Genomic DNA, 23,660 nt, shown 5'->3' with positions numbered 1-23,660 from the left:
GAGAGGGAGAAGCAGGCTCCCCACTGAGCAGGGAGCCCGATGCTGGGCTTGATCCCAAGAACCTGGGATCACGACCTGAGCCGAAGACAGACGCTTAACCGACTGAGCCACCCAAGCGCCCCTCACCAGTTCTTTAGAATATTAAATTAATGTCGTAAGACTTTATCAAATATATAACATTATATGTTGCTTTTACGATTTGAAAAAAAATGCTACAAAAAGAATTTTTGTGACATCTTTGTATTTAGGCAAATGAGAAAAAAAAAGTCAAGGCTTATGATATATGACAAGTACTCCTTTGAATTCCAAAATATGTCTGGTCTTTTAAGATTTTTCAGTATTACTTCAAATAAGCATGTAGTAAGGTTAGAAAGTACTTGTTTTTCAACTGCAAGTCATCTCTTTTGTTACAGTACTGCTATAAACATATTAATAAATTATATTCATATGACTTTCCTTAAAAAAGAAATTGACATATCTTAAAAATTAACAAGAATGACATATTAAAATTAATGATTTCACAAATTAAATGTTGCTTAGTGGATAAAGGCAATTTTCAAATAAATTATATTCTTCAATAGCAGGTCTGTCTGGCCATTTGCAAAATGGACTTTACTGGGCTTAGTGTAATAAGTTGTTCTCTAGCATTTGTCTCCTCTTAACCAGTACATTTTCACTATATCCAACTGACATTGAATGGCCTAGACTTCTAGAATACCATGATGTGGGATATATATGCCCAAGCATATAATGAACACCCCACATAATATTCTGCTTTACCTTCAAGCCAGGGTGAATTCTTTCAACATTGGCACAGGGAACTCATGGCAGGAATCATGCAAACTTTTAAGGTAGTTAATGGGAAAGAGAGGAACTATAGAAAGCTCTGAGAAAGCCAGCATGTGGCCAAAACAACAGCAGGTATGGCCATATGGCAATTGAATTAGAAAAGGGATTTTGCCACACTGCCTTCCAGAAGATAGTCAAGCCCAGGCAGCTCTCATGAAGGGATGATTTACTCGGTACATTTTAATTGTTTCATATTGCCTCTTACACTGTTCAATTCCAAAGGGAATTTAAATCTATTATACCAAATAGATATTGAAGCGTTTTCTTAAAAAATAAAAAAAAAAATAGTAACTTCTAAAGTAATTTCAGTTCCACATTTAAAGATCACTGTGCCAAAAGCATGTTTATTTCCAACTAAGCATTTGCTGAAACTGTTTTCAAAAAAGTAAAGCTTTGTAAGGCTAAAATTTAATAACATTATTTTATTTTAAGGTGAGATTATTTAACATTTTAAAATCCCCTACCTAGTCTAAGGTACTCTGTAATAATATAATTTAAATTATTTGTATAAGAAGCACTTAACCTGTAGAAAACATTTTTCAGAAGAAGCACATTTTCCTTTAAAAAGATTTGCTGAAAATGTGTTTTACTTCTCAGATTACCTCTTAAAAACTTGTTTGACCTACAAAGGAACAGGGGCTATACTAGGAACAGTCATTTTAAAATTTATTATTAGTATTCTATCATGTTATAATTTCAGCAGAATTCTTGGAGTGTGTGTGTGTGTGTGTTTGCATGCACATGCATGTGTGTTTAATCTAGTAAAATGTCATGCTTTGTCTTTTATTGTTCTTATCTTGAGGGAAAATACTGTCTTTGTTGAGAACAAGAGAGACTCACGAACATTCCCCTGCTCTGGTCTTCCCCCCTCCGCACATACACACACCTTTATTAGGATAATAACAAGCTAGCCTATGGTCAGCATGAAGATAATGTTCATATTTCAAACTTGAATTTTCTAATTTGTTTCTGCTTATTGGCAGCACCATACTTTTATTATCCATGACCACATTTTTAGAACAACAGACCAATGAGAAGATAACTACTCAAACTAGTAGCTAATAGTTTAAGTATGGATTTCTCCCCTAATAACACTTTTTCAAATAGGATTATTATGTATATCTTGAATAAAATCATCTATGTAAAAAATGTGAACTTGTAATCAGTTTCTTTTTGGAGTACAAATATTATATTTCTATTGAAATTAGTTTACGTATACTTAGGAGAAGAAAGTCAGATTTTGTTGTTTTAAAATTGTTTTTTTTTCAGGATATATGGTTATTTTTGTTTTTCCTAAGAATCTAGATTTTAACATTTTTTAAAAAAATTAAGTTACAGAAAAGAAAAAGAAAAACAATAAACATCACTGCCTCTATCACTCACATGTTAAGCTATTGCATTTTGGCATGTTCCTTCCAGTAATTATTAAAATAAAACATATAGTTAAGCCCTTTCAATTTTAGTTTTAGTTTTAGTCCCTTTCAATTAAAAAAATTACATATATGTATCTATCAATAATATGAGTATTATTTTAAATACACAGCTTGAACAGCTATGAATGCTGACCCCCATGCAGTCCAAAAATCTCCATTTAACTTTGGATCCCCAGCCAAAACTTAACTACTAATAGCTTACCATTGATCAGACAGAAGCATAACCAATAATATCAAAGGTTGATTAGCATATATTTTGTATGTTATATATAATATATACTGTGTCCTTACACTAAAATAAGCTAGAGAAAACAAAATATTATTAGGAAAATCCGGGTCACCTGAGTGGCTCAGTCTGTGAAGCGTCTGCCTTTGGCTCAGGTGGTGATCCCGGGGTCCTGGGATAGAGCCTTGTGTCGTTGGGCTCCTTGCTCAGTGGGGAGCCTGCTTCTCACTCTCCCTCTGCCCACTTCCTCATGCTCTCTCTCTCTCTCTCTCTCACTCTTCTCTCTCTCTCAAATAAGTAAATCAAATCTTTAAAAAAAAAGAAAAGAAAAAATCCTAAGGAAGAGAAAATACACTTACCGTACTGTACTGTACTTATTGGGAAAAAACCCACATATAAGTGGACCCATACCGTTCAAACCCGTGTGGTTCAAAGGTAAAGGGCATAGATGCTTCATGTTACTTTTTCACTAACTTTGTTATCATGATCTATCCTATTGACATATAAAAATCCACCTCCTCCCTTTTAACTGTTTTACAACATTTCATCATATGAAGACATTTTATTGACCCATTCCTCTACTGATGGACATTGATAAGTTCCTTTCTTCATAGCGTCTCTGGTATTCCATTCATTCTGAGGTTTAAGTAACGTTTTCATAATAATCAAGAGGTATTTACACACTTTGGATTCACAGTTTTAGGCCACTTAGCAAAACCACTCTTGACGATTTTCCACTGGAGATGTTTTCTTTTTACTTATGCCTCAAATATAGCAAAATGGCAAATAATTCAAGATATGAGTTTTAACATCAAATGTGATTTGTTCAAAATTTACATTAATCTTGCTCATAACTAGTCACTTCCATTTTGTCTTCCTGTCATCCTGAAGAATAAAAATGTAATTTCCCAGAGGCTTTAAGAATTGGGGGAGTATTAAATGTAACTGAAATTAAGTGATTAATAATTTACTTTTGGGTCATGAATCAACTTCACGGGATGCTCAGGATCATTTGCAACCCTGGAAGCACTGGGAGTAACAATGCACTTTGTAAGACTCAAGAACTCTCAAAGGTTGGCTGCCCAACCTAATTAAACTTCAATCTTCTGATACCAAATTTATTTCTTCTTTGTACTGAATTTCCTCAGATCTTCTTGACAGGAAAATGTCACTTTGCCTGACAGCTGATAGACAGGTTATGTAGCACATATAATTGGAGAGAAAAGGATAGCTTAAAGCTACTCGATTTAATGGCTGTGTGTATGGCTTTTTCTCTCTTTTCCTTTTTTTTTCCCTAAGGTTTCTATGACAGACACAAAAGGCCTTGGCAAATAGGCCTAGTGCCATTTTTTCCCTGCTTCCTCCAAGGGTAATTATCTTACTCCATCAATAGTGCTGTCAGAAATTGGGCACATAATTCAGCATTTAAATGAACAAGCAATGTAATATTTCCTGTCTCCCAGTGGAATGCTTTGCAGTTCACATTCTTCTCTGTCACTCGTTCACTCTTGATGTATGTCCCACAGCCAGTCCTTGAATGCTTTCTCTCCCTTGTGTCTCATTGCAGATGTTGGCTCCGACTTGATACCTACTTCATTTGGAGCTTTATAGGACCAGCGACCTTGATAATTATGGTAAGAACTCCTCATTAACTATGTGTTTCCCAGGTCAAGAACTAAAACTTCCACCATCCTTGCATTGACTACCTTTGATTCACATAGATTATTTTGGGCAAGGCATCTACTTATCTGACCCTATATAACTCAAGCAATGAGACACTCATACTTTTATATTGTAAAATACTTAATCAAAAATGTTGCCGAAGAAAACAGCCCGATCTCACAAAAGCCATTTGGTTCTGTACGTTTTTAAACAGTGATGATTTCAAGTTTCACAGCAATATATTTCCTTTCTTTTTCATTTGGATAATTTGAATTATGAATGGAATCGGAAATTGGAAATGCGGCACTATACCTTACTATTCCTTCCAGTTTTGTTTTTTATAAACATCTCAAAAACTTTAAAATCCAAAAGCATTTCACTTGAGAATGGCACAAATTAGTTAAGCAAACATTCTGGAACCATACTTCCTTTTGTATTTTTAGATGCATAATGTCTTGATTATTTCACATATGAATTACTTATCCTAATTTTGGTATTATTATTTATGTACTCATCGCTTTATAATACAAAATTGTTCTCCATTTTTTAAAATAAAATGGCCTCTTGATTTTGAATAAGATATAGATCTACAATTCACTATCTGAAATCCCTTGAAGCAGGTATATTTTAGAATTCAGAAAGTTTTCAGACTTTAGAAAGATAATATGGTACATGTATTGCATATTATATAATATTCCTTGTAGAGAATAAGCAGTTGCCCAAAATCAAACACATCAGCCAATACTCACAGTAGGGACTGGGCAGGACTCTGAAACCAAACACAGTAATAATTCAACAGAAAAAAAAAATTGGAAAAGTAGCAGCAAGTGGAATAAAGACAGAAGAGCCTTATGTCGGTACAAATCAGGTTTTCCCACCAAATGGGTTTAGTTAAGGTCAGACTTTGGCCACTCAACTGATTTTTTACACTTTTCAAACTTTTTGGACTTGATAAAGGATTTTAGAACTGTATTATTGAGAGAACTTCAGTAGGGCTTATAATTGGATTTCCCTAGTCCCTACCAATCCTAAATTTTGGAACATATAAACAAGCCACATCACAAAGGGCAATTCAATATGTGGTTTTTCTATACAATTTACATATATGTGATATATAGAATTCACCCTGGAACTTTTTGTTTTAAGTCCTGTGCTCTCTCTGCTTCCACTGACAAGACAGTATCACTGGGGGTTTCCGGGACTTTAATCCTAGTTTGATGTAGCATTAGAATTAACCACCATTTTATAATCCTTTTGATCTAGCTCTTCAAAAATGTATTGATTTTAGTATTTATGATTTTGTAATGCAGCATTTCAAAATATATCCCTAAACAACAAATTCGGGGCTATGTTCAGATGGTAGAAAGAGTAACACACCTGTATATATATTTTTTAAACATATACTTGGCTTTGACTTGCTTTACAATTTCCACAGCATCATTCCAACTGCTGCTGATTTTGTATTTGTTCATATTTTGGCATAATAGTGCTTTGTAACTCGTTGGTATCCCAATTCCCTAAAGTAGCTTCTTGCCTTTACTAATATACTAGGCAATCATCTATGATCAAGTTCCTTTATAAGTATAGCGAGATCTAATTTCCCAGAACAACTCACCTGTTATGGAGAATAGACTTCCTTTTTTTCTTATATTCCAGTTATGCTACATAACAGTACTTTTTACATTCCAGCTTAATGTAATCTTCCTTGGGATTGCTCTATATAAAATGTTTCATCATACTGCCATTCTGAAACCTGAATCGGGCTGCCTTGATAATATCAAGTAAGTGATTTTTCTTTTTTGTTCTCTTTAGCCAACCTAATTTTGGTACCCTAAATTATCCCGACCTTTAATTCTACTGAAATCTTGTGACAAAATGAAGAGGATCAATGTGTTGTCTTTGCTGAAAAGATCACCTGTTGACTGTTGAGATGACTTGATCTTCATTCAGTAGAATGAAGCTGTCTTCAAAAAAACGTTTTCCCCTACACTCTGATTTGCAGCATGATAAGTTTTTAATATGTACATTTATGTATTTTGTCCTGAAAGCAAATACAAAGTATCTGTATCTGGGCAGACTGTTGTTTCTTGGAGCAACAACCATATCTGTTCCAACACTCCATCTCCCCCTCAGGAGCACTGTGAAGAGAGTCAGACGGTGGCACCTGCAAGTACTAAAGGGAGATTTTCCACCACAGGAGAGGAACCCCCAAGATTATTGATCTGGGCATTTTTATAGCTGCCCTCCTCTCCTTCTGAGAGAGGGAGAGAAAGCACAACTCCCTGATGTAAAATCCTATGGTGTATAAATACAGGGCTCCGGGCTTCGGCCCCCTTTGAAATGTTAACGTTTCCCTCCTGGGAGGTAAATCACTCCAAAAGTCTCTTGCTATCTATGCAGCCATCTTTCAACTTCCAAGGTTTGTCCTTTAACCCAAATTCTGTTTTTCTATGCTCAGAGAGCCCTTGCCATGCAGAGATATGAAAATATTCACATTCATTTCCACACTAGTAGCACTTTTGTATATACACAAAAAGAAGCTAATTTACATTTTCTGAAAAGAAAAATAGCTCCTCAGTATAACCAAAACTGTTATCTTGTTCCTTCAGAGGCCGTGACATTTGAGAAAGATAGTAATGTGGAGATGTACGTTAATCATTAGCATATTATATATTAAATTGCAATTTGTATATAATTTGCCTATGCTATGTATTCACTTGGCTAAATGTTTTTATTTCAGTGAATGTACTTTCAGCAGTTTCATGAGGTCACCTGTGACTTTTCTTTTTTTTTTTTTTTAAAGATTTTATTTATTTATTTGAGACAGAATGAGAGAGAGAGAGAGCACATGAGAGGGGGGAGGGTCAGAGGGAGAAGCAGGCTCCCTGCCGAGCAGGGAGCCCGATGCGGGACTCGATCCCCGGACTCCAGGATCATGACCTGAGCCGAAGGCAGTCGCCTAACCGACTGAGCCACCCAGGCGCCCCACCTTTGACTTTTCTTGAACTACCTCAGATAGCAGCTGTGTCACTCATTTTCCATCTTTCTACCTTTAGTTCCTGACATGGTTCCTTGCCCATAGTAGGCCCTTAATGAATGTTTATAGGATAAAGCAATAAATTAAAGACGTTAGTGACAAAAGTGTCTTGACATGAAGCACTTAATTTTGTTGAAGGAACCACCTGTCTAACTTAATTGAAAAGGGTAGCTAAGAAATTAGAGAAAATAATGTAATGTAGCAAACTAGGAATTATCTACTATGAGTAGTAGGCTTTTGTAGTTCTTAATGTTACTTAGTTGAGGTAATAGTCATTATTTTGTTGAATTGTGTACAATTAGACTGCCCTTCTAAACTGTAGTAATTAGTTCCTTGTACCATCTTCTCCTGATGAAATTGAATTTGCATAAATAAATAAACAGGCGTATAAAATATGTTTTCTCTGTCACATCATACTTTTGCTCCCCTTAGTGTAAATTACAACATCTTTGTATCTATTATTTTATAGTATAAAGCAAAGTGCAAGTAATGCTTTATTACCATTTATGTTAGGTTTTTAATGTACTATCAGAAGTAAATACTTTGATATTTAGTAACAGCTTTTATAATGTTAAGAATCAGGGGGAAAAGTTCTTGTACTTAGTACAGTCACATATTTTAAAAGATCAATTTGTTCTCTATTTATTCATGTATATTTCTTTAAGTGATATGGGTTGAATCTTTATGATGTTATAGTTTAAAAAAACAAACACATAAAAGGCAATAATTCATGTAATGACATTGATGGCATTAAGCTTTACATTACAAAGTAAAGAGAATATCTTGATTTAAATTCTGTCCAAACTGTTTTATAGTTTATATAGCCTTTGGGAAGTTTATTTAAACTTGCTGAGCCTTCCTGTCATCTTTAAAATGGGTATAATAATGGGGCACCTGACTGGCTCAGTCAGTAGAACATGTGACTCTTGATCTTGGGGTGGTGAGGGAGAAGCAGTAATAGAATGGTTAGAAGCATGGGAAAGGGAATGATTGTTATAACTGTGACCTGAGGAATTGTAGGGTAGAGATTGTAGATGTCCAGAACAGTGGTCAAGCGTTCCACTCTGTTAGATTCCATGAAGGATACTTTTCTACCAAGGTAAGAGAAGCTGGGAAGGAGGATTCTTTTCCACTGAGACTGGTGGAAATAAATAATAGGTGTGATGTAGATTATGTTGGAGGAACTGGGGCAGGGCAGTAAATTGAGGAATTTTTGCCTGCTCTCCTCTATGAAGTAGGAAAGGTGGCCATCTGCAGGATATAGGGACATGTTGAAGAGAGAAAATAAGAAAGAAATCTCAAGAAAATACTCCTTAAAACTTTGCAGACTCTGAAGGACATCTCATTTATTGAAAACATATTAACATATTAACCATTTAAGAAGTACGTGTAAAGAAATCAGCAGAGCATAATTGATTAGGAAAGAATTTAAGAAAGGTAATAATTTTGAACATTAGGGAGAACACAAAATTTGGCATCCTTTTTATTTAAAAAAATAAGGATCTTTGTAAAATGTATTTTTAAATGTTATGGGTGGTATGAGAGTATTTATTTTGGAAACATAAGCATCATTTATCTGGAAAGGGCATAAAAGTTAATGTCTTCCTGTTTTTGTTTTTTGTATTTTTGTAAAATGCTGAATAAGATGGGCTACCTTGCTCAATTTATTGAGAAAAAACCCACCACATAAGGACTTTTGGAAGTCAATGTCTTTCTTAAAACCATTCATTCATTTATCAAATATTTACTGTCTTTATTATATGTATTCTTTCACACATAGATCTGTCCTTTATCTAAAATGTGTTTCCTTCTCCCCATATTCACTGCCACCATTTTTTTTAAGCCACCATCAACTTCTGCAGAAACACTGCAGTGGTCTTGTAACTTCTTTTCCCATATTGATTCTTGCCCCTACCTTCATTAGCCAGAGTGATCTCTTGAAAAGCGTAAATCCCATCATGCAATTGCCTTGGGTAAAACTCTTCAGTGGCTTCTTGTTACTCTCACACAGTAGTCCAGACTACCCCGACCCACTAAGCCTTCCTGTTCTAGTTGCTCCTTTCTTTCCTTAGCCTCTTGTTAAGCCATTTGCCCCTTTGGCCATTCTAGATGGGCTCCCTTTTGCTTCAGGTTTTATTGTTCCTGTTTCTCTACTGACTTTATTTTCCCTAATACAATGCCTGTCTGACTACCCTAATTAATTTAATTATTATTTTAAAAAATAATTTAATTATGTTTTAAATCAAAATTTACTTCACGGGGGCGCCTGGGTGGCCCAGATGGTTAAGCCTCTGCCTTCGGCTCAGGTCATGATCCCAGGGTCCTGGGATCGAGCCCCACATCGGGCTCCTGGCTTAGTGGGGAGTCTGCTTCTCCCTCTGCCTCTGCCTCTCCCCCTGCTCATGCTCTTTCACTCTGTATCTCTGTGTCTCAAATGAATAAATAAAATCTTAAAAAACAAACAAACAGAATTTACTTCACGGTCATTAAAATAAACACGTGTGTGTGTGTGTGTGTGTGTGTGTTAGTTTAGAGCTTTCATTTTGCTGGCTCATTACTATATTACTGATATACTCCAGAACAAATAATAATAGAGTGAATTAGTGTAGGTAACATGATTACCAAGGAAATGAGGTATGCCAATTCTCAGATTCCCAAAAACGTAATCAAAATTTAAAAATACATTTCTATTTGATCTTTGCTTACTTGTCTTTGTCTCTTTTTCATCAAAATGAGTAATTATATTTGGGGGGAAAAAGTAATTCCACTCATTTGAATTTTCTGGTTGAGTTTCTGACAAGTTGAAATTAGAGCTTACAGTAATCATAGCAAAAATAGAAACTAATTTTAAATATATACATATATGTGTAAATAGGAATAAAACAGTTATTGAATCAAATTATATTATTGCTGAAGTATTATGACATGTAAAACCTTAATTCTTGAGGAGCATTTAGAGCACTCTTAACTTTTAACTTCAAAATAAAAATGTATTGCTTGCATAGTTATCAACTATTTCTTCTATTACTGGTTTAATAACATCACAGGTACTTTAAAGAATGAAAAGTAATGGTAGAGGTTTTTAGGGCTAAGAAAGAAAATTGGTGCCTGTATGGAGTGACAGGGAGTCTACTTAGGCTTCCCTTCTCTGTGTCTGTCCCTTAGCTCCTTTCCCATGTACAGAATTCTGCATCTGGACTTCTCATTTTGGCTTAGACATGTTTTCTGATTTCTGGTCTCTCCTCTTCACCTAGGTTTGGCTTGAGTGATGGGATGGCATACATATTGTCAGGTGGTTTAAAGAAATAGTTTCACTTTGCTTCCTTCTTCCCAGTTCTCTAATTACTAAAGGAAAGAACAGTAGTAGAGGGGAGTAATGATTCAGCGTCAGACACTTGGGTTTGAATTCCTATCGATCTAATCATTGTTACATTACCTTGCAAGTTTCATCATGGCTCTCAGTCTCAGTATCTCCTCGGAATTGGGGATAATTGTATCTACTTTGTAGAGTTTTGAGATAATTAAATATATGCGTAATGCATACATCACATAATTTGTGCCCATACAAGATGGTTTGATTATTTTGAATACTATGTGAAAAAATACTGCTGCCTTTAGTTCTTTGTGCTTTCCATGGTGAAATTTGCTCAATCTCATATTAAAATCCCATTAGAATTTGACTGGCTTTGTTTACCATGCGGTGTCATTAAGAATGTGTATAAATAAATATATATATATATATAAATATGTAAATTATAAATATATATATGTAGTTTAAGCCAAACTTATTCTGTTATGAAAGAATTGTCTCTAGGAGGGAAATGCTCATTTAATTAAGTAACAAATTCTGTAGTTAGTTCTGAAGAAAAAAAAAAGAAGTATGCTTAGTGAGTTTGGACATATGTCACACATAAAGAAATCTAAGAAGGCTTAGGGATGAATAGAAAAATGTTGTACCTTACCAGCATCCACAATAACTTATTCTGTTCTTGAAGGTAACTTTTACTTTGAGGACTATGTTTCTAGGTATTGGTAGAAACAGGTCAGAATTACATTCAGTTTGATGTTACCTTATTACATTATTACTAGTATTACATTATTTATAGCGTAAGGGTGGTAGGGTTCTAAAGATTGAAAGCAGAAGAGCAAATTGAAATAATCTTGAAAAATGCAACAATATCACAAGAATATTTAACCCTTTAATTTTTCTCCTTTATATTAACATATTAACATGGACATATATGTATATGTAGCTAGAGAGAAAGGACACACGCAGGAAAGAAGAGAGCCTCCTTTTCAAATGATATTGTCTTTATACTGTAGTCAGAGCAGTATCCTAAAAAGAGTTTGAACCTTTATGAGAAGAGTAAATCTAGTTCTGTGTTGTACTTAGCAAAAATACTGATCCACTTCAAAGTTTCTGGATGAGTTTTTAGGAAAATATTTTTAGTACTTTCTCATTTTTTCAAAATATTAGTTAGTGATATAAAAATTTTGAAATATCAATTTAAGTTTTTTAAAAGGAAGCTCAGTGTAGTCCAATAATCCATGCAGACTTAAAAAGGAATAGCTTATATCTCCAAGCAATTGATTTCATTCTTAGTTTACCTTTCACTACCAAAACTACTAAATTCAAATTTAAATTTTACACATTTCTAATTATATTAAATATTTAGTGATGTTGTTTTTAAAAACTGTCACCTCTTTGGTGAAAAGATTACTGGATCAACATACTATACTAAAGATGTGTTTCACCAAATCTTTCTTTGTCAGATAAACTTCCTAATGCTCATACATACCATAAGCTCTCTAGCTCTAGAAAGAGTAAAAGTAGTAATTGATTTATTTATTCATTGTAATAAAAGAAAATAATGTTCAAGAAATTTTTGAAAGGAATATCATCTGTTATTTCATTTTCCCCAGTCTTCCTCCATTTCCTTGGTCTGTGGTTAAAAATCACTGGAAATGTACAATAACATTACCATAAATTATCCAGGTGTATTTGAAGACTAAACAACACTGTTTGGAGTTCTGGGGGTTGCTTGCTATAAGATCACTAGATTTGCTTCAAACAGGTTAAGGAAGTAGGTAGTAGGCAGTCCCTTACTGATTAACTTAATTTCAACAGTAAAAGCATTTAACAATTACTTATTTGGAAAGTGAATTTCAGCCACAGATTCACAAAGATGTGCATTCTGCAAATGTTGTTGCCAGTCTCATTGTATCATGCAATTTAGGCTGTAATCTTAAGTTTTCTGACATGTAGAAGTGTTGGCTCCTTTTTTTAAAGGTTTTTCATTAAAATGCATTTAAATTCCCCTATGATCTTTCCAGGAGCCAGGTGTTTTATGCATCACTGTATTCAGCATACTTTATACACTGGGAGCTGACATTTGAGAAAAACAGTTTGAAGATGACTGTTACAGGCACACTTAGCTGTTCTGCATTATACCTTGAGATTAAATAATAGTTTCACTTTTCCACAAAATAATTAGTTTCATATCAAATTTAGGAGAGTCCATTGCAGTGCAGTCTAAGGATGAGAAAGCCTGAAAGACTACCTAAGGGAAATATAGTTCTTCTTTATAATAAAAACATAAAAATTAGCAGCTCCTTTGTTTTTTATATATGACTTGGACTCAGATTTCCTTTGTATCCAATGTGAAATGTGCAGTCAGACTTTGAGAACGCTTGGTAAATGGAATTTTTTTTTTTTAATGAAACCAACATTTCTGAAGTCACTAGACTCATTTTTTCCCTAAAAATACTTAGGTGCAGATTTTCAAAAAAGTGGTAGAAATCTGAGAATAATTTTAAGTAAATAATATTTGTGTTCCATATTATTCACATATTTAATTTTTAATATATGAATTTTGATTTGATTTTTATTCTTTAATTATTCACTAATTTATTTAATAAATGAGAAGTACTAAAATTTTGGATTTATTTTGAAAATAGAACTTATATAGAATTGGCAAATTTATTTTATATAGAATGTCAGAGGAAGGAGTGGATTGTGATTTCAAAGTTTTTGGCTTAGGGTACTGGAAGTGTGAGTTGTTATTACTAAGATGTGAAACACTGTAGGAAAAACACCTGAGAGTCCAGTCAGGAGATTTTTTTTTTTTTTTTTTTTTTTTTTTTTAAGAGATAATTTACCCGTCTGGGTATTTTTTTTTTTTTTTTTTTTTTTTTTTTACAACATAACTTTGAGAGACTTACTAAACATCTTTTTTTTTTTTTTTTCTTACTAAACATCTTAATGTAGATGTTGAGTAGGCAGTTAGAGCAATGAACGCTGGAGATTTAAATTTGGAGTCATCAGTGTATAGGTTTGTTTTATTTTTGCATGCAGTGTTTTTTATATTTAATTTTTAATTTTTATTTTTTTTAAAGATTTTATTTATTTACTTGGGAGAGATAGAGAGAACACAAGCGGAGGGACAGGGGGCAGAGAGAGAGGGAGAAGCAGACTCCCCGCTGAGCAGGGAGCCTCCATCCCAGGATCCCAAGATCATGACCTGAGCCAAAGGCAGACACTTAACCAACTGAGCCACCCAAGCACCCCTATATTTTCTTTTCTTTTAGTATTGATTTCATTTTATATATATTTATTACTTTCTATTATGTCAAATAATCCTGTTTTTTATTTGTCACAGTGATACATTTCCTTTAAATATTAAGCAGAGTGAGATGATTGGGGGAAAATAACAATAGTAAAATAGTAAAAGTAGTATGTAGATAGGGCAAAAAAATGAGATAGTGATATTCCAACCAGACTGGTTTCCCTCACTAGTCACAAGAATATGTTTCTGTTAGGATAGCTCTCGGTGTGACTATCAAATGCTGATTAATGTGGCGGCCTAAATCATGACACATGGAACAAAAAATCCAGAGGTAGGTGGTTCCAGAGTTGGTTCAGTAACTCAATGATGTCAGCAAAGACCTAAGCTCCATCTGTGTCTCTCATAAACAGCTGCCCCTTGGCCACTCCTTGAACCTAAGAGTGTGGGTACTAGCTGCAATTGTAGGAAAATTGTTCAAGGTGGATTTTATTTTAAATTGATGATACTGGGTAAAATAAAGAAATTGAGAGTAAAAATGTACAATAAGAGGATCAGTGGCTGTAACCATGGGTCACTCTTTTAGACATATTGGAAATGCAGAACCTACAAAATAGTTTTAGAAAGAGCAGCCAGTGAGATAGAAAGAAGGCTAGAGATCCTGGAAGCTAGGCGAATCAAGTCTTTTAGTTAAGATGGGAACTTAGACTTGACCACTGGACCACATAGAGATCTTTGTGCATTCAGAAGCTGTTTTGGCAAAGTGATTGACAACACCTTATTCGAGTGGGTTGAGGGGAGAATAGGAAGAAGGAGTTAAAAGCCACATGTAAAAAAAGCCACAGATATTTTTCTGTAAATAAGAGTGAAGAAATATAGTAGCTGGAGGGAAATATAGGGCCAAGGGAATTGGGGTTTTGCTTTATTGATTGATTAATTTAAGCATGATAGAGATTATAACCTCCTCCTTTTAATCTGGTAAGAATGGACAAGTAGTTGATGCTGGCAAGAGGGGAAAATTGTGTGGTTTCTACATTTGAGTAGGCAAGGGCGGATGGGATCTAGTGTACAAGTGAAGGTTGGTCTTACATAAGAAGGTGTATAGACAAAACAAATTTTCCTTTATATGATGAAATTGTGACTGAGTTCTGTTAACTTATTGACCAGCAGATGTTTTCCTTTAAAGCAATGCGATAAATTATCATGACTTATAAGTAGTAAGTATTCATTGTATTTAGAAGCATTCACCTACATGGAAAGAAATTATATAACTTTGAAAAATATAACATTATTATAAGATTATTTTAATCCTCTACTTCCCCCTTTATATATTAATATAAATATTAATATATAATTAACATAAGTATTAATATATAATTAACATAAATATTAATATATGATTTATATATATACTAGTTATAAACTTTATATTGTACTTATAAAATCTATCCATACCTACATGTATGTATATATAGGTGTGTGCCTGAATATTATATTATATGATTTACAGTGTATGTACTTTTTATAAAATGTAAATATTTAAATACTTTATTAATAAGTCAAAATCTTTTATATTTTGTACATATTTAGTAAATTTTATGTGTAATTTCATGAATTTAAGAAGCAAAATAAATAGGTTATAGAGTTTAGAGAAGAATTAATCATCAACAAAAATTACCTAAGCAACAAAATTCTTTTTCCTTTAAGTAATAATAAGGTATGCATTTTGATACCTTAGAAACAATTCTTTATTTAGCTATCTTCCTGGAAATAAAATACAAAGCTATATATCATAAAATTTATTAAGCATACTTTATAGGAGAGTGGCATGCTAATATACCTCTTGGGATATAAGATGAACATTCTTATTTCTCAGAAATAACTGATTATGTATGCAGAAAAAAAACTAAATGGAAATATACTATAAAATGAATAATGGTCACCTTTTAGTGGCAAGATTATGTATAATTTAAAATGTTCTTTTTTGGGCACTTGTATGTTATTTTCAGACAGCACTGCTGATACCAGTTATGTGTTCTTTTCCACACCTCAACCCATTCTCCAACACCGTCTAAGTGTCTAGCAATTAAATTCAATCTTGACACAAATCCTGCAGTTAGAATAAACCCTACAGGTTAAGGGCTCAGTTTCATAACACTGCCTCCCACTGGGATGCCAGCCTTGAGTGGGTTGCCCAGGCTACCCACACTTCTACCCAGTGAACTACTAATTCAGGGGCTCCCACAACCACCCCTCAGATACAGTGATTCACCAGAACATCTCACAGAATTCAGGGAAATGCTTTACTTAAAATTGTAGCTTTACTCTAAAGGATACAACTCAGGAAAAACCAAATGGAGGAGATGGGGAAGGTTAAGGGATTGGGGTAGCAATAGTGCAGAATTCCCATGTCCTCTCTGGGGTCTACCCTCCTGCCCTTCAAAGTGTTCACCAGCCCAGAAGCTCTGTGAGGGGTTTTAGTGGAGGCTTCATTTCAAAGGTGTGATTGATTAAATCATTGGCAATAGTGATATAACTCAATCTGTGCCACCCCCCCCCCCTTAGTGGGAGTGGACTTGTAGGTGGGAGTGGGGATGAAGGTTCCAACCCTGTAATCATGGCTTTTCTCCAGACTTGTCCACCCTGCTCACCTCCTCCCTCCCCTATTCCCTCTACTCACTCCCATCATTCATTAGCACCCAAAAGGTGCTGATATCTCTCAAGAGATTTCAAGGGTTTTCAAAACTCTGCCCTAGGAACAAAGACCCAATATTTACTTTTTGTTATACCATAGCAATCTTGATTTTTTGAAGTTAGTTTGATGAATATTATATTACCTTATAAAAAATTTTACTTGAAAATGGCTTGCCCTACATTATGTCCATAAACATATTAGTGACAGAACAAAGAATGTCATCTTTGAGAGTCATCCTATATTTCTAACCTCTGAAAAAGTTTCAAAAAAATCAAGTCTAATTTTCTATTATTAATATGCTACTGTGTATAATAGCTACATAATGAAAATTTAATCAAATCTTATGAAAATGAGAACATTTAATTACTATAATTCATTTGTCTCCAAATTTTTTTTGTGAGGAAGAGCTCATTCTAGTGTTGTAAATTGCTTTATATATGTAATTTAAAAATTAATGTGAGAATCTAGTTATAATTTGGGGATAAAAATTTTAAACCTACTCTGTTTTTATATTTTTTGTTCATTTAAACAGTGTAATTGCTATTTATTTTCCTTGAAATTTTAAACGTTTGAATGAAGTTTCAAAAACAAATACATACATTTAGAAATATCTTGTTTAATTCTATGTTGCAAAATTAACTCTTATGTGTTAGGGGTAAAACTCACAAATATGAGTTCATTCACTCTTAATATATTTATTTTAATGAAGTTTCAGATTATAAACAATTATACAAGGAATTGTAGATTCCAAATTGTAAGTAAAAGCATTTGAATCACTTTTTGATTACTTCCAAGTAGATTTTTTTTTTCAATACATAAGCCAGTTTTTATGCAGTGATTATTTAAGTCATAGTTCTTTGAAGTATTACATGGAAGATACAAGTACTTCCAAAGGCTGAACTAAGCACTCAAGAAATCTCACTGGTATCATAATCTTTGGGCTTTTAAGAGTTTGCCTGGTTACTGAAATCAGAACCAACTGGAAATACATTTTTTTCTAATAGAGATTTCTTTAAAATGACACAAATTATTTTAAATTGTAATTTTTATTTATGTAGTGATTATATATATGCATATAAATTTGTCTGAAACTTGACCAAAACTTACTGATTTTGAAAATATGTTGTGGGAAACTGAATAAATAATATTGGGCTGAAAGACTTTTAGCCTCCAAATCTGAATCAACACAAGTTTCAAAAGCTTCTTGGAAATACTTAAATTAAAATGCTGTGGGCAATATTAAGTTAAATACTATAGTGTATTTTGAGTCACATACTCTAAGTAAAAATTCAGTCATGGATTATGAAATAAAAACCAGTACTCCCTGGTTCTGCCCCTAAATCAACTGTAATTGCTATACTTGATTAAATAGCATTTTGAGATTTTATGTGTTGAGTCTATTTGAAATTATGTGCAAAATAATAAGACAAATAGTTAATTTGTTGAAGTTTTACTATGTGCTAGGCACAGTTCTAAGTCCTTTCCATGTGTCAATTTAATCTTTGCACTAAACCTTCTAAGTTTCTAAGAAGGTAATTAATTCAGCTCAAGACCTCACAGCTAGTTAGTGCCAGAACTAGGATTTCAGGAGACTGTCAGACTTGAGGGTCCATTTCCTTAACCATTACCATATAGCCTTTGTCATATCACATTGCACATCTATAAATAGATGGTGTTTAATTTTAAAGATATGATTTTCTTTTCAGTAAACATCATTTTATACTGAGTACATACTTCTGAAACTTTAAATCTAAATATTGATTGGATTACATGATCACCAAGGGCCCCATCTTTAAAAACCTATGATTTTCATATTTTAAGCTACAAACTAAAATCATGCTAGCAAAATGCAATTGTGAGAAGTTTTACTGGCATAGCAGTCTTGTCAGGATTAGAGAGAGAGATTTCAGGGTTACTGGAATTTAAGGTGAATTTCTGAATAAAACCACCCAAGAAGAATGTTGTTCTGGTAAAGGTGACTCAGAAAGTACAGTCAACAAGGTAAATGTAATAGCATTACGTCATGGAAGCCAAGAATAGAAGGGAGTAGTCAATCATAGAATATTTCTGAGTGGTCAAGTATGATAAGATGGAAAAAGTTAACAATGGATTTGTCAATGACAGGGGCACTGTGGAGTTATGGGGAAAGAAAGCCTAAATAGAGTAGCTTTTAAGAAAATGAGCAAGTATGGATTACTAGTATAAAAAAGTCTTGATATATTTTTCAGTAAATGATAACATAAGATTCTTGGAGACTCTCTGAGATCTAGGAAGAAGGTTTTTGTTTTTGTTTTTGTTTTTCTCAAAAGTAAGGAATACTAAAGTATGTTTCCCGATGGGAAAGAGCCGATAGAGAAGGAGACATTGATGAAGCACAAGAGAGAACAATCATTACAGGAGCACAGTTCTTGAGAGGTATCGGGAGAGCAGATATGTTGGCTTTGTAAGAACAAAGGCGATTCTTTCATTATAAAAGGAGGGAAGAAATGTGTATAGACTGTTGAAGATAGTTGATAGATTTGGTTTTGGAAAGATGAGAACATTTCTGTCAGTACCCTTGTAGAGTCCTACCAGAGGTGGACTCTGAGCCAAGGATTCAGCTCAAGTAACTTACTAAGGAAGTGCTTTCAGAAGAAATCAGTAAGAAAGTAAGGGGAAGCAGTATAGGTAAGAGGAAGAAGCACACAAGGTTGTCATTTTGGGTGAAATCTCAGACTGACCTTGATCCCAAAGGGAGCTCTGGAGTGTAAATTACACTTTAGAGCTTTCCAACTTGAGGCAAAGGAGCTGGGATTGTATAACTTCACACCTGTTAGTAATTGACCACAGGCTTGCTGTGGGTGAGAATGGAATGTAAACTCCCAGGCACTCCTGGCTATGTGGGCATAATAACTCTAGTGCCCAAGGACAATCATCTGTAGGTCACAGGGGGTAAGCCTTTAGCAGCTAAGCATGCAGCAGCTGGAAGATAAATTCAGGAGCTGTACAAGAGATTGCGAGGTCTGGACAGTGCACCCATGTGTTTGCAACTGTCCGATTGCTTCTATTTTTTCAAGGAAATAGGTGACAACATTCAGCTGAGAGGTTAGGATGAGAGGAAAGTTTGAGGTTGAAGGAAGATGTGAACTATTACTTATAGAGAATGGAAAAGCATATGTGCTAGGGAAGTATCGTTGGCTTGTCAGACATTGTTAAGTGCCATTAGAAATTTGTTGTCGGGGCGCCTGGGTGGCTCAGTCGGTTTAGTATCTGACTCTTGATTTTGGCTTAGGTCATGATCTCAGGGTCCTGAGATCAAGCTCCAAGTAGGCCTTGGATCTGGGCATGGAGCCTGCTTAAGATTCTCTCTCTCCCTCTGCCTCAAACCCCTCCCACCCCACCCAACCCCCACCCCTCACTCACTCTCTCTCTGTTTCTAAAAAAGAAAAAAGAAAGGGAGACAGAGAGGGAGAGGATGGAAGGAAGGAAGGAAGGGAGGAAGGAAGGAAGGAAGGAAGGAAGGAAGGAAGGAAGGAAGGAAGGAAGGAAGGAAGGAAGGAAGGAAGGGAGGGAGGAAAAGAAAGAAAGAAATTTATTGTCACGAATTTAGCATGTCTTAAGTAATCATGGTTGTGTATTGGTTTTTTGTTTGGTGTTTTTCTAGCAATGCCCACCTATTCAGGGTTGGTTTTATTTTTCTTTGTTTGTTTGTTTGTTTTTTAGAATCATTAAAAGTGAAAGGGGATGTAAGAAAGTAAGAAGTCATAGGATCTAGATTGGCCGCAGAGAAGTATGATCATGAATGGAGTGATGTATAGTAAAACTGTAGAGACAGAAAAATAGGGGCCTGGAGTGGTAGTAAACATCTGATGGCAAGAACCTCAAAAAAGCTGGGGGTTTGACAGGAGAAATCACGGTCTGGCCCTGGAACTTCTGCTGCCTCAGGGTTGTGAGAGAACCGATATTTGAGTTTGGGTGGAAAGTCCTGCCAACAGGGGACAATTTCTCTTAAGGCATGAAGGTGACAGAAACACCCAGAGATGAAGTTTACTATAGAGGGGAATTTGTGGATATTTGACTGTGAGTTTCAAAGGACAGGATATGGAATTTTGGGGGGAGGAAGGGAAATGGTGGGAAGTTGGATTAGATTAAGAGATATACCCAAAAGAATGTTAAAATGAATGAAAGGAATAAGCCTGTTACCATTTTTTGTTGTCCAAATTCATTACTTACTTTTTGCCATCACTTACCACCTTAAGCAATAGAGTCCCTATCCAGTGGAGATGGAAAAGTCCCCTAGATGGGTGACAACACTACTTACATTTGCCCTAGATAAATTCATATTCTCCCCAAATTCTAGAAAATACTGAGATACATAAGTCTTAAGAACCACAACTCAGGCTACTTAAATATATCCCAATTAATAAAAGGAGACTAAAATGCTCTATGATTAAAGGTAATAAATAGGTGACCACTGATTGGCAAATTGATCACCACAGGGGTTATAGACTGCACAGATGGACTGAAAATCTTATCAGCGTACTCTGGATGCATTTCAGGTTCCCCTAATTCCAGGGGTATACCTCTCATTCAAGTTAAAACGACAGTGAGGGAAGAAGATAACATTCTTTCAGACTCCAACTTTTCTCCTTTTCCTGTTTTCCAGGAGTGCTTTCTTACAGGAGTGTTACTGTGTTTTAAAACTTTTTGTTTTTTAATAAAATAAAAAATAAAAATAAAATAAAATGTTTTTTTTTCCTTCAGCTCATTTTAAAAAGTGGTGAAAGCATATAAGTCATAGTTACTTTAAATAAAGGATTATGTATTAAATCGTTGCATTTGTAATTAAAATGTGCCGACAGTATAGTAGAATGTTGGGTCTTGAGCTGCTCAGTCCACACATGAAAATTTCCTAATCTAATTTTCTCTTGGCTGAGTCCCAGTTGTTGCTGGATTTTTCCACTACATACAAGTATGCATTTTAAATAAGATCTGTCATCAGAGTCCCTGGAACCTTTATAAATGTGCTATTTATGCACTGAGTATGCATTTTAGAATACTATGGAATGTTTTCTATTGAAGTTGGTATTTTCAGTCAGATCCTTCAGTGTGCTAATTGAAAAGTCCTCTCAGTTCCAGAACTGAGATTGATAGTCTAAGGTTGTAATTTAAAACTGCTTAATTATGAGATTGACAAAACAAGCCATGAGCATAGAAGGTAATTATTTATCAGCAAAAGTATTGACATTATTGGATAGTGATATATGACTTATACCAAGACGTAAATCAAAAATGGCTTATTTTCTTTGTAACCATCATTGCCATTCTAGTTCTGATTTTTCTGCCCTCTTTGAATTTACCACATTCTGCTCAATTAGCTGTACAAAGTTTTCTAAAACTGCCAGATCTTCCATTCAGTAACTTTCATTAGTGCAATATAATGAAATAGCACATAGGCAAACTCTTCAGTAATACTCAGGGGCTCACTTTTAGTAAACCATTTATGCCCAACTAGGTTTTCTATTTTTTAAAATAAGTCTTAATGTTTTCCTATTTTTCCTGTTAGTTTTCCTGTATACCTTCTCCTTCCTTTACTTGCTGATACCGCAATTTGAATGCTTTTGCCATTGTATATGTCTCCGCCCAATCTGTCATTTCTCTATTAATTTTGCCTTTGTTACAAAGAAACACGTACATTTAAACCATTAACCTTTCCTCTACAGTGTGTACTTTTGAGATCTTTGGAGGACATTTTGAATTCTTTATCTAATGAGCCAAATTTCCAACATCATTTGCTAAATATTCCATCTTTTCCCACCAGATTGGTGCTCCCACACTATCCTGTACCAAAACTGTGTTTCCGTACTCTGTCTTCTATTTTGTGGACATACACTTTGCTATTCTACCAGTACCATATTATTACCAGGACTTGCTTAATATCTGGTAGAGTGAGTCTTCCCATTTTGATTGTGTCTTTCAAAATTGCCTTAGCGACTCATAGACTTTTATTATTCTTTCACATATTTTTTTTCAGAATTGTTTTTTAAATTCTTTTAATATATTCCTTACAATCCTGAGGTAAATCTTAATGGATCATGATGTTGATGCACCATTAGATGTTTCTATTTAATAGCTTCTTTAGGATTTTTATGTAAGTTCTTAAGTAAAATGTTCTTATAATTTGTTTTTTACTGTCTTAAACTCTCCTTACCTGCAAGTTATAGTAGTCTCAAAGTTTTCCTTCTTTTCTGTTCAGGCCTAACCTACATGAGAAAAGAATTATTTGTTACTTGAATATTAGATAGAACTTGTTTGTATAATGTTTTGGGGGGACTTGAAGCAATTTTGGATGCAGCAACAGATGGATAATTGCTCGTGTGTGTATGCATATTGTATTAGTTATTGATTTCTAACTTAATTTCATTATCATCAGAGAATACATTCTGACTGATGTGGATTCTTAGTACTTTCCTGAGGCTGCCCTTTGGCCTAAAATGTGATTGAGTTAAGATTTCTTACTTTGCCATTTGGAGCTTTTTATATATCTACAAAATTGGATTTATTTATTATATTGCTTAATTTTTTTTCTCATTGACATAATTTTAAGATTAGATTCCTAGTAACAAATGTAATTGGAAACAATAACATCTTATTAAAAGTAGGATGTGGTAGAGATCTTGGGTCATTAATTAGGCCTACTCACTGTGGAAGTAACTGGCTCTCATGCACAATCTATGTGGGGCGACGTCTTAAAATTCTTTACCAATGGACTTTCACTGTTCCATATGAATGAAAAATTCAAGAATTCAGAGTACTTTTCAATAATAGCTCTTGCCAACTGATAGCCTAGGAGCCATAGACTCTTCTTACCTTGGTTCCATATAACTCTGAGAAGATCCTAGTGAGGTTATTTTACTCATTGTGCTGGTGAGTCCACTAAAGCTTATAAGGCTTATGAAGGTTACCTGACTTGTCCATAGTTAAATAAAACTTGTCTGCTTTCTATTGTATTTCAGTGCCTCCCATGGTTCCATTTATTGGAATCTTTAGTAAGTACAGACATGTTTTAAATACTCGGTTGTGCTTTTTTTCTTATGTTTTAGTTGTTCTTACAAGCAGTTTATAATAAGGTATTTATTCACAGAAGGGGTGTGATGAATGTTTCTAATACAAGTTGTTGAAACAAGAGGTGATGATACCATATGGTATGAGAAAG

The 23,660-nt window shown here is 34.3% G+C and overlaps 1 protein-coding gene across 1 annotated transcript in view; it reads left to right on the top strand.

The window, feature by feature from the left end:
• ADGRL3 (adhesion G protein-coupled receptor L3) overlaps positions 1-23,660 on the top strand; it is an 811,907-nt gene that overhangs the window by 735,764 nt on the left and 52,483 nt on the right. The window contains exons 20-21 of the mRNA XM_035004902.1: positions 4,076-4,142; positions 5,860-5,951. Coding sequence (XP_034860793.1) covers positions 4,076-4,142; positions 5,860-5,951 — 159 coding nt within the window. The remainder of the gene's footprint in view (positions 1-4,075; positions 4,143-5,859; positions 5,952-23,660) is intronic.

This window comes from Mirounga leonina, unplaced genomic scaffold, assembly GCF_011800145.1.
Source record: "Mirounga leonina isolate KUSES-001 unplaced genomic scaffold, KU_Mleo_1.0 Mir_129, whole genome shotgun sequence".
Taxonomy (NCBI): Eukaryota; Metazoa; Chordata; class Mammalia; order Carnivora; family Phocidae; genus Mirounga; species Mirounga leonina.
The sequence above is the reverse complement of the archived record's forward strand: the minus strand, read 5'-3'. Positions and strand labels throughout refer to the sequence as shown.